At 38.4% G+C, this 19738-nt stretch overlaps 1 protein-coding gene across 1 annotated transcript in view; it reads right to left on the reverse strand.

The window, feature by feature from the left end:
* Nucleotides 1-156: 156 nt before the first annotated feature.
* LOC134806125 (mothers against decapentaplegic homolog 6) overlaps nt 157-19738 on the reverse strand; it is a 40742-nt gene continuing 21160 nt past the window's right edge. The window contains exons 3-5 of the mRNA XM_063779408.1: nt 8673-8753; nt 6070-6242; nt 157-3798 (exon numbers count right to left, since the gene is read on the reverse strand). Coding sequence (XP_063635478.1) covers nt 3454-3798; nt 6070-6242; nt 8673-8753 — 599 coding nt within the window. The 3' untranslated portion in view covers nt 157-3453. The remainder of the gene's footprint in view (nt 3799-6069; nt 6243-8672; nt 8754-19738) is intronic.

The following is a 19738-nucleotide window of genomic DNA, read 5'->3' on the forward strand; positions in this document are numbered from 1 at the left end:
ATAGAGAGACAAAGTGATTCGATGGCGAAGCGCAAGCGATTGTCACCTTAGCTAGGCCGCCTGTTTTATTCTATTCCATTTTGTAAATATATTTATGTTGTATTTGTTTCTATCAACCGTCCACGCTAGGGATAAAAAATAATTAAAACTCAAGTGTAAAAATAATCTGTTCTTTTATTTAATTCCATTTTGATCTCAGGCGCTCACAACTTAGGTCTTAATCAGGGATAACAATTACTACCTATCTACATTATTTAAAATTTATATTATTATTTTTTATTATCAACATATTTTTAAGTAATGTATGTAAGTTGTGTAGGGTCCGTGCACTTTGTGCGTGGACTTTAGAGTCCGTCTAAGCTAAGTGTGCAATCTGACATCGACAAAGTGTAACCGCGCCACTATAAATGCCATATTTTCATAGGAATAAGACATTTATAACAGCACTGCCACACTCTTGTCGCTTCCGAAATCGATGCAAACTTATCTTCTAAATTTTAGGGGTCAACATTAAAAGACAACTAGAGTTCCCATATCGATAACCTATCGATACTTTTCCAATTTCAGTCAATTAATTTAATTTCATTATCATTTCGTAACTTGTCACGGTGACTATCAATATAAAAGTAAGTAAGGACCTCATACCTATTATCGTCCCTGTGACAAGGTACGAATTGATACTGTAATAACTCCTTGACCGTGACCGTACTAGTGATCGCTCCCAGCATTCAAAGTGTTATTTTTAGTATTATTATCGAGTAAGTGATACGGAACCTTCAAATTATCGCCAGATTCTGTCATTTAATTTTGCCCCCCAAAATCCGATTTCTCCTCATCTTAGACGGGATCTATACATTGTTTAAAAATACGTGTATTTGTTAAGGCGTACATCAGTCTAATGCAATGACTAAACAGCACATTATCTTTTAAACAACATTCGGTCCTACCTAATGCTTTAAAATCAACATTATGCTTCAAAACATTCAAAAATTTTGTGACCGCGTAAACAAGAGGCGTTCTATCTAGATAGGCACAATCTTAACAAGGTCAATATGGGGAAGACCGTCTACAAGCGCTTTCGTCGCTTTTAACCATTACATTTGTTCACATAGATAATTCTTACAGATGGTCGGTAGAGCAGGAGTGAATCTTCCTCTCAGACTGTGTCTGAGCGAAGTACGCATACAAAGGCATCGGTCATATGACGGTCTTCCCAGTAATAAACTTATCCGATCTTCCCTATATTGACCTTATTTTTTTATAGTGACTGAAATTTCAATGGCTATTATCAGCTAAATGTATCTATTACTGGCATGTTATTACCGTTATAAATAATATTTTAACAAAACTATTGGATTTTATAGACCTATCAAACGGTTTTAAAAACAGTTTTTTTTATGTAAAATTAAACTCTTGGACAGTTCAAGTGTGACAAAAGTTTGATTTAAATATAATATTGGTCAGTGGTCATTATAATTTCAAGATTCTCTATTGTCTAAATGGAGCTACGTGTAAATATGTAGCCGCGATAGCTTATTAATTCAGAGGGCCTAGCAAATATGCCAATCGTTTGCGCCGTAACGAAACGGTAATGTCTCTCTATCACACTTCTGTGCGACAGAGAGACATAACCGTTTCTTTGCAAACATTTGGCATCTTGGCTAGGCCCCCGGAATGAAACAATGAATACATTGAGCAGTGCCTAGTAAAGTTACATAGAATTCGCAACAAAGATAGTCACAAGTAGCCGCACAGTTCAAGTCATTTCTTTATCTGTTCCTTTAGAAAGACGGGTACCAATCGTTGCTTGAAAAATGCGAATTAATAGGTAATACTAATAAGAATCCAAAACAGTAAGTATTAAAAAACGTTTAAATTATTAGACCAAAGGATTAAACATGGATTAAGCCGACCGGCTACTTGTGATTTTATATCTACATAAAAAAACTACTCCCTACCGAATCGGCCAAAATGCATGCAAGTATTCTTAAAAGTGAAACTACACATCAGTTTCATCTGGTTTGCATATACATAGAAATGCCGAAAAAATATTTTTAGAAACAGTCAATAGTGAAACCGGTAGTGACAGCAAACGGTAACGGTAGTGACATTGACAGCGAGTCACCCTGGCCGAGACGGCAGCCGCGGATAACGAAGCAAGACCTTTAAAGACTAGATAAACTTTATTGTCATCGACTCACTCGGTCCTAAAGCGTGTTATGTATATACTTTACCCTTAAATTCGAGCTTTTCCATTCAAACATTTGTATAACTATGTAAAGACTTAACTTTATAGGCCAGTGAAATTGACAGTAGTATCCTACGTAAATTTTGGATTTATTATAGGTACTTGAATACAACGCAAGGCACAATGTTTATTCTGTAGACATTACCTATCTATTTTTAAATCGTTTTATTATAAAATTGGCAGATCTTCGTAGTTTAAGAGTAGTGTCACGTCGGTCGGTTGACAGGAATGTCAGCACTGTTTAGTGACATCGCCATGGTTCCCGGTGTAGCTCGGCGCAAGGCCGCTTAAAAATGCTTACACAGCCTTCACATTAAACAAACTATCTCGCAATACATCAGTGTCAATTACTGTACAAAAAGAACTCTATACACTAACTCTTAAATAATTGTACAATCTAAGGTAAGGCATATTTTAAAATATAAATAGTTTAATTACATATTTATAGTACATAATTGTAAGTATTAATTTATTATTTACAGTCTCGCGTTGTCTTAAGTCGAGTGCTATACATAATACAATCCATACAATTGTATAGGTGACTATACATGGTGCACACAGCGTTGACAGTAAGGCCTCATAAATATCATGACTTTCAAAAGTGCTACGTATCACACGACTTGCCACTACAAATATATCAGCTACGAAAATATGTCATGTTACTCCTTAAAAACAGGAAAAACATGACGGTATATAAACATAACTGAAATGAAGGCTATTGACACGTGTTAAAAATGTTATCAAAATGTAACCACCTCACTCGTGGGTATTGATCTGTCCTGAAAGGGTTAATGTCAAAATGAAGCTGACATATTCGTAGATGTAAACATGTGATACAGAGCAATGCTCACAGAAAACGCAGCAACGAATAGAGGCAATAAGTCGCACTCCACAAAAAATTGGCTTTTCCAATTTCAGCGAGTTACTTCACGAAAAATGGCGTGACATGGTGATGACTCGAAGTGACATGGTAATGACATGAAGTAATGCGGTAATGACAATGGTGGCTCTCCTAACGTCCCGCGTCTCCCGTGAGTACACATTCACACAATAAATTCATTAAAATCACTGGTTACAAGGCCTCTCCACATAAACCTGTTTAAATTTTAACATCACATAAATAATTGGTTAAGTTCATAAACACCGCGTCCGTAAAAACGTTTATAAAAACACAATCCCGTATAAAAGTTTTACAAGCACTAGGGTCAGCTGGGGGGCGCGAGGAGGACTTCGAGCCAGCAGGGGCAGGCGGTGACGTCCCGGCGCGAGTACTTGGGGCCCCAGCCTTTGGCGAAGGAGATCCGCACGGAGCGCGGGTCCACGGGGCCCACGTGCGGCAGCGAGGCCGCGGGCGGCGGCGCGGCGGGGTCGAACACGCGCAGGCAGTGCCCGGGCGGCACGCGCCACACCAGCAGCGCGCGCGCGGCCGCCGCGTCCAGCGCGGGCGAGCTGCAGAACACGGGCTGCTGGCTCCTATTGTATAGCCACACGCCGTCTGACTCTAGGGAGAGAGTCACGCCCAGACCGATTTTGGAACGGATCTTCTTCACCTGGAACCAAATAAATGGTTTCGTTAGTTCTCATAAACTATTATTAACTTATCTGATGACGCTCCTTCAGGTTTCTACAGTAGGTACCTACAGAGCATTTTCCTATACCTATTTTAAATGCGAAAGTAACTCTTTCTGTCTGTCTGTTCGCTCTTCACGCATAAACCGGTCGATCGCTTGCCTGGGGTAGGACATAGGACAGTTTTTATCAATCTTCATCATCATTTCACGGAGACGAAGTCGCGGGCAAAAGCTAGTTCATCATAAAAAATATGTTTAACCGCGAGTAGGTATGCTAGTTAAATGACTAGGGCCATATATAACGTTTGGGGTTATGAAAATGCATAATTTTATTTTAATTATTGAACCTATTTACTAGTACGCTAAGTGGTACTAAAATGGTACTCATTTCATTAGCTGCGTACCTAATTAATACTCGAATTCTAGTTATTACTACTGTTAGGTTATAATTATAATAGATCACGATCACGATCGTCGCTCTCACTAGCCAGTAAATACCCAGTCGCCGAGGCCGAAACCGGCTAGGACAGGATGATGATGATGATGATGATGATAATAGATTAAGCAATTAAAATTTTAGAGCGCTGATGTAAATAAATTCTCTTCGTGTTTCGAAAGATATTGAAATCCTGTAGAGGTATAATTGTAGACAAATATTTATACCTACAGAGTAATTTAACAACAGATGTGGGTCAATATTAAACGATATTGTAGTACAGAACAGTCAATAAAAAACACTGATTTAAACTTTCACGATTATCAAACATTAAACGTGATTATTAAACGTCGATTAAACGTGATTATTAAACGTCGATTAAACGTGATTATTAAACGTCGGAGGTAAATTTTAAAACTTAGATACGCGATTAAGTCCCGATTGCAGTTTGATAAGTTCTAATGAAATGTAAAATAATATGCAAGCACGTTATTTAGGTGCAAGTGATACATAGTATGATAAATACAATCTTTATCAAACTAAATTTAGCACTGTTTTCAATACTGCTCGTAGTAAGACACGATAACCTTTGGATCACTAGAATCATTGTATAAGTCTATACGGCCTTTATTATTTTGCAGGCAAGCGTTAGTAGCTTTTAAAATTTAAAGATCGTATTATGTACAAACTCGTGCATTATCGAAACGCAGTTAGTTTTAGGTCTTAAAATTTTGTGAGAGACGAATTAAACGAATGAAATCATACACGCGAATTTAGTAAAACGTGTATGGAGGTAAGATTTCTAAATTAACCTTTTGGACGCCAATGACCGATATATCCGCACGGCGTCTTATTTATAGGCTGAATTATTGTTGAGAAATCACCGTCCACACTATTTTATTTTACCATTGACGAATCGTAACCCTCATTGCAAAGCCGTAGAGTTGACCGATGGTCAATTGGTCAGCTAAATAGTTTTGCTGTTGGTACATGCTTCAATTAATAAACACCAGAGGAAATCTGCCACCGGTTCAAACGGCCCGAACGATTACCCTGATGTGATAATTGTCGACCATTAATTCCGTAAATGGTTACAAAAGTGCTTTAATTGCATAATTTCTTCATTCTTAAGAGTTAAGATATTTATATTTTACACTATTAGATACCTAAAGATGATAAAGTGTCTTACAATGCGTGGATACATTTAAAAACCATGTAAGTTTACGTACTTACTTAAATTGGGTTTTTTTTACTGAGTTTAATTTAGAATTGATCTTGTTATGAAATCAGAATCTGATAAAGGAATTTAGAATAAACTGAATCCAAAGTCTGGAAATATTATTAAAGGCATACCTACAATAGTAACTGAGTTATTTCTATGGGCCACCCTACACTAGCGTCTTTTGGGCGTCAGCGTCTAATAGGCGGCGCTATGGAAAATGACGTCACTGCGCAGTTGCGCCAACGATGCGTCGAGCAGCAGCCATAGAGTTGACTAGAAGCCGACGCTTGGGAGACGCTAGTGCGGAGTGGCTCTAAAGCAACTTTATCGTTTGGTCCCAGTTGGTAAAGCGGAACTACTAATGAGGTCCATAAAACCTGAACGACTAAACAGTAGGTATGCTATGTTTTCTTGTTATTTAGACTGACTTGCATTTGGTGAAGTAAACATGAAATTATTTATTTATTTATTATTAAATACAGCAACTATTTTTACATGTAGATCCTAATACAATAGTGTCTTTAAATTAAATGAACCTTATTTCTACTTACTTATGGCTTTGTTAAATCTTTTTCTGTTAAAGGTTGTTTACCTGATCAGCTTTAGTGGCGTCCTCCAACGCGTCGAGACAGAGGCCGGCGCGGCCGGCGCCAGCGCCGCCGAACACGTCGACGCAGCGCACCCGCACGCCGAACTGGCGGCCCACGCGTCGCGCCAGCTCCCAATACGCTAGCCGGCACCACTCCGTTTCCCATGTGCCTTTCTCTGGAATTGGGAAAAATACAATAAGTTTCTAAACAACAGGAATTCACAAGCATGGCGGCTGCCAAATAGTTAATGAACTATGAACTGCATTGCCAAAATCGAGTATTTCCATGCATTATTTCAGTTAAGACTGGCATTTTCTTCAAATGTCGTCATTCCCTATGAGACAACAAATTTTGGAGTTTTTACGTTTGATCCCATGATAAAAGTTGTTCACCTATGTATTACCTATTCATCTCGCAAATTATAGCTAGAGATGATATGAAATAGTTCAGTTCATGTATTTCAAGTATGCACGCTAGTGCATAAACAGGTGAGTTCAAAGTTCTTATTTATAACCCCGCAAGGAATCCGGGCTCGCCGTGACAGCAGCATTAATATTAGGGATTACATCACTCATTGTTGTCGGATGTCGGTTCCAGCAGAGCATGCCAAGGTAGAAAGTCCACGGTAACTGGCGTGTAACGTATGGAAAGCGTTTTCACGCCGGCTAGTTTTGTTTTAGAGATTACCACATCCTAGGTTTGAATCCTTAGTTTCAGTCAGACTGTGATTGGTTATGGCAAGAGGGCGAACATAAAATAGTTGAAATATTGTAACTTGATAGACTGACAGTATGATAACAGTCCTTATAGTAGGTTTTAACATAAGTAAACCTTACGGGATATCGATTTATCTAAATATTTTATCTGGGTAACATTTAATGTAGGCACCAGGTAACCGTGGAAGATAGTCATTTTTCGATTGAGGTATTTCACTAACGATCTACGCCCAGGGGGGCGATTTTTGAAATTCGATCGCTCGATTTCATCACTCGAAAATCGGTGGAAAACTCGTGGAAAACGGCGAAATGCTAATTTTATAATACGAGCGATAGAAATTTGGAATCGAGTGGTATTGACCACTCGTTTTCAATTCTATTAGTAGAATTTAAATGCCTAGTAGTGGAGAGATATTATTCAACGAAATACACGAAATCGAGCGGTCGAATTTCAAAAATCGGCCCCCAGGAGACTCTAGACAACACAAAATCAAAATCCCACGTTCCCCAGTAGACATCGCAGTCCCACGCCGCCGGCGTGGTGGCGCCGGGGCGGCGGCGATCGATCGTCAAGGTTACACACGTGGTGCCACGGCCCTGGGTTTCTGGGCGGATCATGCTGGTGTAATACGCGAAAATTGTGTTTTGACGGGAAATACTTCGCCTCGAAGAGACCTAGCAACATATTTAACTATGTAGCTCTAACTACTTATTTTCGAAAATTACATATATACAATCCAGCCCGTTAAAAACTTTAAAAAGGTAGCCAAGGCTTCACGGCCTAAAAAGTTTGGAATCCCTTGCTCTAACTGCTTTAACCTTCTGGCCCAAACTTCCCATATTTGAACATGTTTCAAAATGTTCCTGTCAAATGTCATGAAGTTTTGTATAGTAAATGTTAATTCCCATAAAATAATTACTCTACCATACTGTTCTGTCAAACTCATTGCAGAATTAACTTAGACGGACTTCATCAACAAAAAAAATTCAATTCGAAATCAAAGTTCGAATTCCACTCCTATTCTCCTCCACGTATCTTCACCTAGTTACGAGTTATCAGGAACTAAGTTCGAGTGCGAGGCCGTTGCTCCGAGATTTAACTTTAAACCGTGTTTGTCCATACGTGACGTTATCTGCTTTATAATAGGTTATAAAGGGCTAGCCCTACTTACATAATAGATAAATGATGTTAAAATGTATAAAGTGCAGGCGAGGTTCGGTCAATGTTTGTTGATACTTTTGATATACCAGGCCGCCGGTGGCAATCTTGCAACCAAGGCGGTTGGAAAGCGATCACCATAGCCTAATATAGATGCTTGCGAATGCAGAGGTACTACTACTCTGTACGTTGCTCGTTGCCGATCGTTTAAAAACCTGTTGTTCCATTCTTTGAAGAACTCGTTACCTCTCTACAAACCTCTGCGGGTTAGCCAAAGATCTGGCTTCGGCCAGAAGTCGACGCACTCGCTGGCCTTCTGTAGAGGTAGCGGTACGCGCACCACTAAAGAGTTGAAGTGCACGAGTGGCGCGATCGAAGGTAGAACAAACTCAGCGTGTAACCAGTGTTCTGATGTACATACTCCACCACTTCAGCAGCCGTGGCGGTATGATGCAAGCGCGACACATAAAACGCCTTACTCGGTAGTGATTTGTATGACGCCTCGACACTGAAAGGCTTACTTTCGGAAGATACTACCACTACTACTACTTAATGGCGCAGCGACCCAAAATGGGTCTTGGCCTCCGACACGAGTAAACGCCAGTGGTCTCGATCCTGCGCAATCTCCCGTCAGTTATCGGCTCGAAGATCGCGCGAGTCCGCTTTAAACCTCATCGCCCCAGCGATACCATAGTCGATAAAATAGTAGATAGGATAGTAGGATAGTTACCTTCGCCGTCAGTGGCGAGGGAGCCCGCAGTTAGCCGCTCGTGGTCCGTCCTCCTCGCGTCTGCTGTGCTCTCTCCGTGGTCTGGAAACAAACAAACATACATCGTTAAAGAAACGAGAAGAAATGCAGACCTGCAAATGGGGCAGAATGACATATGGCAACCCTAGCTACATATGCTAGTAGGGTGTCATCAGTGTCAGGATTGCCCCTGCCATGTCAGGATTGCCCCTAACATGTCAGGATTTTTAGTCCTTCGTCAGGATTGCGGGGGGACTTAGCGAGTGTCAGGTTTTTTTTTGGAAACCTCACCAGAATATAGTTAATAGTTCAAAGTAGGGCAGAGGAAAGGGCGGCGTGATCCACGAGGTTTTGGAATAAAGAATTTTATTTGAACTAACAAGTTATCGTATTATTAACACCGCTCAGGCCTGTGTAGCAAAACTTACAGTAATAAATCAAGTTGTGAGTCACTTTCGTACGTCAAAAATAAAGTTTCATTTAGGTAGTTATATAGCCTCTTTATGACTTTTGCCTTTATCAATGACTGATTTAAATATAGTTTAAATTATCATTCAAAAAAACTCAAGGAAAAATCCTGAGCCATAACCAAAAAAACATACGATCATATATCGACTATAGGACCTGTCTCGAGATGACATCACATAAGGACACCTGTGGAGAGGCGGTCCAAAAACAAAAGATCAGTCACTCCAGGATTCTAGACTTAATTGATGTTGCATAAGATCGAGATTAGATTGGCCTTGACTGTGGATTTATGTCGTTATTGGTTCTACGCAGGCGTGTGTGCGTGTACGCACACGGCCGCGTCGCAGACGGCTTTATAGACCGTCTTATACTTGTTTATTGCGAGGTTCGGTACTGATGAATGATTTTGGTGATATGTGATTTCTTTTATATTATACTAGCCGTGTCTGCGGCTCCGCCTGAGGGGAAATGTGTCATTTCATCTCCCCGAAAAGGGTAATTTCCAAAATTATAACCCACGTCCATCCTATGGGCTTGCACTCTCTATATACCGTATGATTCAGAATATTTGAATGTTAGCGTAACATCAATAGCTGAAAAACTGAAATAAACATATTAAAAAACTTGGAGAATAGTAAAAAAGCAATCTAATTACTTAAGTCGCCAAGTAGAGTAAAATAACTGCCTATAAATTACTAGGACAACTTTTTCCTGACAGTATGATAATAGTCATTCGACTAAAAGAACCACACAATACAGAAAAGTTAGTTGCTTGATCGTGCAATTAAAATGTATACAAACAGTATATATTAGGCTTATATATTATAGTATATAATCAAGAAACATACACAGGTATTAGCATTTAATCGACCAAATGAAGGTCGTATAGCTTATATACGTTGTAATTATGTAAAACTCAGACCACACCTATTCTACTCATAATACAAAATAATAATGAATTAAAACGTACTTTAATACTGATACATATCTTATTTTATAACATGATAAAACGTATAATTAAGTGCTTTGAAATTGGCCATGTTTAAGGTAATATTGCGATTTTGATGATAAAATCTGTATCATACAAGGTGTAACAAAAAATAGTGGGGATCCGTTTAAGGGCATATTCGGTATCTTGTTCTGATTAGGAAAAAGTTGAACATTTTTTTTCGCGCCAAAATAAATTTTCCTAAAAAAAAAAAATATACGGCCCAGGAATGATTTTTTTGCATTTGAACCCTTAAGAGAGTCATCACCTGACACATTTTTTTGTTAGTTAGGTAGTTAGGCACGTTCTATTACATTCTTGAGTCAAATCGGGCCTCACCGCTCTCAACATTTCATGTAGAAATGCTATGTTTGGAAATGCCGACACGTGTACATGACATAACGCTGTACTGGAAGAAACTGTTCTTTAACAACATACTCTCTGTTTTTAACTCTACATAATAATGGGCGCTGGAATGTCACGCTTGGTGAAGCTTTGAGTTTACCGAAACGCGATTTAGAAAGTAAGTATAATTGTTTTAAAGTCCGACTGATTGGATTTTTTGTTGGATATTTTGCTAAATAATTCCAACAAAAAAGATAGAGATGAAAAATTATTTTAACTGCATAAAACATTTAAGGATGACTCACGTTAGACCGGGCCGTGGTCGGGCCGGAGCTTCCGAAGCTTCGTTTTCCATGGAAAGCAGCACGTGATCACCGATCAGCCGTCATAGAAAATTACATGTCGGACGCCACGGTCCGGTCTAGCGTGAGTCATCCTTTAGGCACTTTCATCGACAAAACGACTTCAGGGATTGCGTAGCATTTCAATATACAATGATTTGAAATTAGTCTTTGACATATGTACCAATATTTTGTTTGACTATACATGATGTACGCACATCATTGCCATATTATGTACACTGCTTGTAACGACACTATCGGCTCGATTCGGAAAATGAATTAGATTTCTACTACTTCAACAAGTAATACGGATAATTTAAAGATATTTGTAAGATAGATATGTCAAATTTGACGTTTCCGCGATTCTGGAGGTCCTCTTGAACGATTTCGACAAGTTATGACTTAGATATCCAAGTCACATCTAGTCGATATCTAATGTAGATAAGAGCCTCGGTAGAGAGTACCATTTTGTACCATTTGGTGTTGAAACTCTAGGTCCATGGGGTCCCAGCGCGCATAAGTTGTTTGCAGAAATCGCGAAGCGTCTGGTTGACGTAACTGGTGACCGAAGAGCTGGCGGCTACCTCGCACAACGTATCAGCATTGCGATACAGCGAGGAAATGCCGCCAGCATCCTTGGTACAATGCCTCAAGGGCCTATTTTAGATTTAAGCTAGTTATTAATTTCGTTTAGTAGTACCACTGTATATATATTGTATGTAAATAAAAAAATGTAGATCTAGTTGATCTCTAAATCGTCTCAAGATCTTGTGATTATCTCGAAATCCGAATAGGCCTGTATCTCAGTTATATAATCTTTTTAGGCTTGGAAACGAAGTTGAAAGAAAATTCTCAAATGAAAATCAAGCATAGTTTGAAAATCGATAGGTTAGTATAGCATTAAAAAAATAGAGAATAGTGATGTAGTGCCGAGCGTAGCGGGAAGTGCAATAAAAAGCTACGTGGGCATTCCTCGGCCGCCGTGTCATTGAGCTTTCAACTATTCGGCGCCGGCGCACAGGGCCGTCATACAACTTATTCTTGACCGAGCGAAGCACGAGCGAAGCGTTCAGCAAAAAAGCTCCTTTCTCTTCTCTATACATAGATCGCATTTCTCAACAGATTCTCGTGAACTTTTGTGAGCAGCCGGCGTATTATAGATGGCTTTATCCATCTTTATCCACGTGATAAAATAACTGTCACTTTTTAACACCGTGGGATAGAAAGTGACGCACACCGTTTTATCACGCTGTCACGTAGAGAAGAAGTGACCATCATAGCCGTACAGGTTCGAATTTTGGATTTTTTGTCGATTTTTTAAATTACAAAATGGCTGAGCCATGATGTAGGTACCTACTTATTTTTTGATTTTTCAAATTGTTATTATCTTGTTTGATGTTATATTGGTTACAGTTATAGTAGTGCGAGTATGATACGACGACTTGGCTCATTCAAACATGGCAATAATGATAAATAAATCAAGAAAATCTGAAACATATCAAAAACTTAGGAAGCGACAGCCCTGGAAGCAGCGTGTGAATTTCCGCGCCATGGTAGCGACAGCGACTAACGATAAGCGGATAACGACAGACATATATCGCTAGCCTTCATAAGATATACGTTTAAAACCAATAATACAAAAAATGGAACCTGTGATTTTGTCTAGGGTTAGGGCGACCAAATTTACTGCCCAAAAGTACCTAGCCTAAAAAAACCTAGCCTAGCCTGCCCAAAAAAACTCTTACACGGGAATACAAAGATAACAGACAAATTACCATGCAAATAAAAATAAACAAAATAAAAGTACATGATAAGATGTGCAAATAAAGGGGCCCACTGATTAACAGTCCGCCGGACGGTATCGGCCTGTCAGTTCTTCGGAACTGTCATAATTTTGTTCTAACTGACAGGCCGATACCGTCCGGCGGACTGTTAATCAGTGGGCCCCTTTATTAGCACATCTTATCATGTACTTTTATTTTATGTATTTTTATTTGCATGGTAATTTGTCTGTTATCTGTGTATTCCCGTGTAAGAGTTTTATTTTCTATGACAAATGGTCATAAATATGATGCTTCAAATGCCGAAACAAAAGTCGCAACTCAGGAAATAAAATACATACCTATGTATGGGACGGTCCGTGAAATTGCAAGTTTTTCATAAGAACACTAAAATAAAACCCACTAACTTTTATTTTGCCCCATAACTTAAAGTAATCACGTTAATGCACAATTTTGTCGAAACTCCAGTTAGGTGGTTTGTTTCTGGCCATAAATCAGCTGTGACGTGTTAAATCGACCACACCTCGGACACGCGACCCGTAGAACGAAGTTCCGTTTTTAGGGTTCCGTAGCCGAAATGGTAAAAACGGAACGGTCACTTCCATTATACCACGTCAGTGGCAAGTCTTGTCTGTCTGTATGTCACAGTCATTTTAACTTTGTAGGATTCTGCTCGGTACATTTCTAAAAGGCATCCGACCTTCTTAGGTTTACTAAAGATAGAGTTTTGTACAATTTTGAGAATGACGTTTGGTTTTACGCTTATACTATGTCCAGATGTTTCGCTATACGATTTACATAGTACGATTTTTTTTTGTGTGATATTGTCTTGTTCGCAAACCGCAAATTTTCTTGTAGTATTTGTCAGCAGTCGTAATTGTTACTCGAGAGGATCGGGTAAATTTGTCCAAACCATAAGCTTTACGTCGAGGTCCCAGGACGAAATGTGTTCCTTATTAAAGCCCTAATTAAAGACATGTGTAATTACGAAATAAAAATATAATACAAAAAAAAAACGGCTAAGTAAAGTTGTCCCTATAATTAACGATACGGTCTTTACCTACTTACATAAATTTTAAAAATTTGGTCACTTTAATAGTTTACTTAGATTCGAGTTTATGAGGGTACAATTTTGAGAATGACGTTTGGTTTTACGCTATACACGTTCAAAAAAAATTACTACCTACCTAATCAGTTTCATCAGGCTCCTTTAACATAAATTCTAGTAGAATCACTTATAATTTTACAGTAGAACTCTACCGTTACTAGCTTTTACAGTACCGCAATAAAAAATAATGTAGACTACAAATAAAAATACAGTTAACCCTTTAAAACTAAACAATTAAACATACCACTAACATGTTTCCCACTTATACACTCAAGAGCAGTGAAAACGAGTCAGTTTGTACACAAATTGCCATACAAAGTGACCAATTTTCATTGCTATTGAGTGTATGTTTATCAAACCCCATCCGAAACTTAAAAGCGCTCTTAAGAACTTAGAAACGCTCAGAAGCATTACGGTTTCGTGCAGAGATAATCATCAGTATCAATGGAAAATTAACCTTAAGCGTTTGCGCTTAAGGTCTTATTTTAACAAACAAATCTCAACTCTATCATTTGTGATAGAGTTGAGATTTGTTTGTTAAAATAAGACAGAGCAGGAAGATATAAAATATGCTTAATTTTGAAAAAGGTTTTTTCACATCACCTAATCAGAAAATGGATTTTTCTTCCCTGCTAGGATGGATCAAAGTGGCACTTTTCTGTTCAAGGACATTTCATTGCCAGTATAAAATATTAATATAATTAACTATGAACTTCGTATGTACAGCCTGGCAAAAGAGAGTAGAAATTAAAAAGTGGCAACACTGTAGTGTCAACATTAAGATTTTTTTATTTTCCTCATAGTTGATGTGAAAAGCAGTATGTGTCACACGGTATCAAAATTATTTCGTCTTGGGCGTTAACTCTTCAATCCCTCATTACGCTCAGGATTCTACTTTAGAATCCCTGACTACGTTCGGGAGTCTATTGTAGACTCCATCGCTTCATTCAGGATTCAATGTACGCCCTTGACGGAAATATATAATTTTGATCCCTTGTAACCTTCGAGCAACACCGGCTTCCGACACATCGGAAGGGAGGGGCCCAAGCGATATCTCACCGTACAAATCTTTCTGCCATTTTTCGCGGGGGGAAAGGTGCACACAGTCGCACTTCTCACACACTTACATACAAAATCCAATCTGTAATGACGACACAAATACATAGAAAATGACACACGTCAAAGACAAATCTTGCAAACCTCGATCTCTTTTTGTGTACGGACGTGTGACAAGTGTCACAACACGCACACTAACACATTTTCGTTGAAGTATGTTATTGTATTCTGAGAGATGAGAAGTCGGATTTGTCGCTCGACCGATCCGAAATTTGTACTGAGCGAGCAAAATCGATAAATCCAACAATTACATGAGACTAAAATATAATAATTGTGTTTGAATGTAATTAAACGTATGATATGTAAAAAAAAATATTACATGTGAAATGTAACACTTTCTTTTTGTAGATTTGATGTCCCCGACCTCTTTTTATAACAAAAAACCGAGCAAACAAGCATTTTAGTGCAGCAGTGTTCACGCGCGCGTCTGGACTCGGTCTAGTGAAAAATCCAAGTGCAACTAGTTTTATTACCCGCGTTAGATTAGATTGACGCGCTAATCTTGTACCTCGGCAGAGGGGAAATAGTGCGAATGCCGCCTCCCTTCCGTGTTGCTCGAAGCTTGTAACACAAACTACTATTAATCTAAGAGTTAATGCATCCAGCCAGCCTTATTGAGAGCTAAATCCGTTCTAAACAAGGTTTTTATAGCCTGAATGTTCATATTACATAAGTACATATATAAATTTTAATAAATGCCCGCATGCCGGTAACACATTGTATACTTACATCATTTTAAAAATTTGGTCACTTTAATAGTTTACTTAGATTCGAGTTTATGAGTGTACCTAACCTACTACTAAAAGCTATCTCTTTTAGGGGTCATCCATTAATTACGTCACACGTTTAGGGGGAGGGCGGGGGTCAAGAAAATGTGACATATTGTGACATGGGGGAGGGGGAGACACAATCTTTGTGACGTCACTTTAACTTCATCAGTAACCGAATTTCTTTTTGATTATTTTATTCGCTGTACATTTAAATAACAAGTTTTTAAAACGATAATCGTTTTTATTCTTTTAATTTTCTTTCCTAAGCAGTTTTGGGTTATAAAATAACTAATATTTATATCGTCAAAAATATTTAGATCAAATATTAATAATACTTAGGTACTTACTTAATTCGATTTGGCGATTTCGTAGAAAAAATGTGACGTCACACTAGGGGGGAGGGGTTAGCCAAATGTGACAAGGGGGGGGGAGGGGTAAAAAAACCTAGAAATTCGTGTGACGTAATTAATGGATGACCCCTTATGAACAAAACTGGACCCTAAATATACCTATCTATACATGACGTAACTTTAGACATTTGGAGATATTAGTAGGTACCTACTTCAGATAAAGGCAGAGCCTTGAACCCAAAAAAAAAACAGATTAGGAACTGAGGTTTCAAAACAAGTCCCAACAAGTAAAATGAGACGATTTCAAAAAACACTTAGCCCGCTATCGTTTTCCGAAAACTAATTGATTCAATAGATAGGAACGCAGTTTCCTCTCAATGGACCTTATTTTTTTCTTTCAAATTCCTTTCGGCTCCATTACTTGATGACAAAATCAAAAGCGTTCGTCCCTCATCTTAAGACAATGGATTAGAGTTCATTTTGATAGAATGCGAGAGAAAAAACAAAACAAACATCTGAAACATACAAGTAAAACCAAAGCGTTCATTACCGCTTTTAAAGATAACCTGTTAAAGTTCAATTTTGAACAATCCAAATACAAAAGAATCTACAACGTCTATGTGCTTGCATTGCCACCTTTAAATCAATGTATTAAAGTCTATATTCAAGTTAAATAACCGTATAATCGAAAAGTCTTCTCACGTGTGTTTCTTCGAATTCATTCATTTACATCTCCGAGTTTTGAAATTCGAATGTCATTCGAATTTCAGACGTTGGTCTTCGAAGTGTGCCTTAGATGCTGAAAGATTTTGAGTCGTATTATGTAGGTTTTAAGGTTGATTTGGGGTTGTGAGTAGTTTAGGTCCTGTTACTAAGTGCTCTCGTATCGGTTGTGATAAGAGTCCATTAATGCTATCATGGTACCGAAGCGCCGGCTGTAGGTGTTCCTACGCCCGTCCTAACACGCAACTTCAGACTTTTGGTCGTTGGGATAAAATCTGAATTCGAGTGAGAGATTACGATACTTTTAACGTGTTTAATATACTGTGGGAGTATGAGAATCCCATTGATATTCTGTTTACAAAGTATAGGTAGAAGGCATCCTCTGCGCTCTACGCAATATAGTATCTAAAATCGAAAGACAATATTAGATTGTTAACCAAGGGATGAAAATCTACCCACTGGGCCATAATGGTCGTCAATATTTGCCTTAACATAATTATGCCTAGTTACTATTCGTAACAAAGCAATCCTATTTAATTCCCCTATTTGACTAGAAAATATTAGCAAAATGGCGAATCGCGGCGTCCAGAGGGGCGAAAAGGGGAAACCCTATGATGAATCCTGGTTTCCCCACAAGCGTACGGGATTTTCCTCCATCTGTCTGGCTCGATCATTGGATAAGTACTACACTCGAGAGCAGTGAAAACGGTTTGGTTTAAAAGTACATTTATTTACGAGCTAATTAGTGTGTTAATTTTTCTCGGATGGAGGCATCGGAGTCTTGTTTCGTTTGAGACTTAGAATAGTTAAAATTGATGCTGTGGAAAGTTATGTTACGAGTATAAGTCCCAATTCTAGGCATAGTTCTTTTACAGCGGAGGGGAATCTAGGGAATAGTATGAAGTAGGTACATATTTATTTTTTTATTACGCTGACATCTATGATTCCTTGAAAGCATTCCTTTGCTAAAAAACAAGATAAATATATACCTACGGCAAAAATGTACACCCTATAACGTCATCTTTTTTAATTTTTTAAGGACTTTAAAGAGGCGCTGAGGCTTGAATCGTGTATTTTTTTATCCGGACCGTTAAGGGCTTAAACTTACTTCGAGTTTTGAAAGCCTAAGTTATACGTTAACCAGGCACATTAGAAGACCACCAAGTCATATACGAACGTTGCGGTCCACAGAGCCCGAGTCAAAAGGTAGATAACCAAAAGCGGTGCGAGCTGCGCCGGAGTGGAATCCAGTGCGCTGTTCCCACAGCTTAGCTAGCGAATCGGGTAACCAGTATAAACGCCTCTGCACCTTGCAACAAATCACATGCGATCAGATTTGCCGGCTAAATGGTTCAGCGAATTAAAATTCGATTAAAGGCTCAATGTATCCAAAATAGTATGAAAATTTGAAGCCACTAAAATTTTCTTAAGCGCTTGTATGAGTAAGGGTACATTACATTCTACCCAAGAGGCGAACGAAAGGAATACCTTACATATGTCTCTAGGGGAGCGGAGGGGGGTGAGGGGGGATCGCCCTGCAAAAGCTCCCCTTTTAGATATACCTACTTATCTCAGATGCTTAAATGACAGCTCGATTATCCACTTTGTATCTTTAATTCTTACCACCCACTAGATATCTTTAATTCTTATGATGAGCGACAAAATCGGACAACCAAACAAAAATCAGGGATAAAAAAAGGTTTAGCGAGTAATGTCAATATAAGCTAATTTTTAAGCTTGAGCTAAACTTCCACTGGTTAACAACATCGTCAACATCCCACCGCTCGTCAGCCACCGGGAATGTGCCGCCGGGCGGCGCCCGCGCTTCCCGGAACACTCGCTAGAGATAGGCCCAGTCGATAACGCTCACGATAAAAAATATAAACGCCCTCAACTATTTTAAGGGTTGATCGGACCGTACTGACAGCTCGGATCAGCTATTTTATGCATTCCGCCATCGATTAAGAACGTTACGATTCTTTTTTTCTGAGAATGCTAGGAAGCAAAGGTTTGAGTTAGTTATATGTATTTTTAAGTAAATTTTCTACTATTTTAAGATGTAGGTACCTACCTATACCTATATTAATAGCGTAGCGTTCGTAAGTCGTGAACTACCCTAGCTAAGTATCGTAGAATGCTCTTATTACCTCATCGCCTTTCAAATGGGATTAAATATTTAAATACAAGCTGTCAATGCAAGAAATAAAAGATCAGCTTATAACATCAGATCAGCAGAACTGTAGGTATTTGCAGTTTGACTGCAAGTACAATATTCGCAGGGACAAATGGTAAAATAGTAGTCATTATTAAATGTAGTTCCCATTATTAAGATAGCTGCTTTCGATTTAAAACAACTTGTTATTAATCGAGAGGTCACATCGGTCAATTTCGCGTTGTATATGTAATTGCTACCTATACATTACTATCTCAGCATGCATGTACCGCGATAAACTAAAATAATCAGCTACTTATACATGATGCATACTTAGTTATACATGCCCTAAGCTCCCGATTGTATATTATATCAATTATACTATGTATAAAATGGCGCCTGCGCGTTCTATAGTTCGCTGAGACGAGTGAATCACGAGCGATAACTGATAACATTATCGGTGCTAATTAAATACTCGCATGTCCATCGACAGGCTATTCAACTAATTAGAAATAAGTATACTTTGTATAGATCTCACTATCCTTACATCGAATCAATCTGAATGATGCATATTCGTGAACAATACCTCGGACGAAAAGTATTGTAGGTACTTGCAAGGTAAACGGGCCGATAATTTTTGTTTTCGATTTTTTTTAATTAGATTTCGATGATATTTGGTGGATAGAGTATTCTGTACAATATAAGCGCAATTTCACCATATGTCCTAAAAATTGTTCCTCTGAGTTACGAAAATATAACTCAACGAAAAATTACAAAAGTACCTAATTTTTTCAAGTTGTGATTTCGTATTTATTACACTCAAAATGAGGAGAAATAGCAAAAAATCCTACAAATAAAACCCAAACCCAGTAGTTTCGGAAATAAAGGGTAATTTTTTGGCTATTT

This window comes from Cydia splendana, chromosome 2, assembly GCF_910591565.1.
Source record: "Cydia splendana chromosome 2, ilCydSple1.2, whole genome shotgun sequence".
NCBI lineage: Eukaryota > Metazoa > Arthropoda > Insecta > Lepidoptera > Tortricidae > Cydia > Cydia splendana.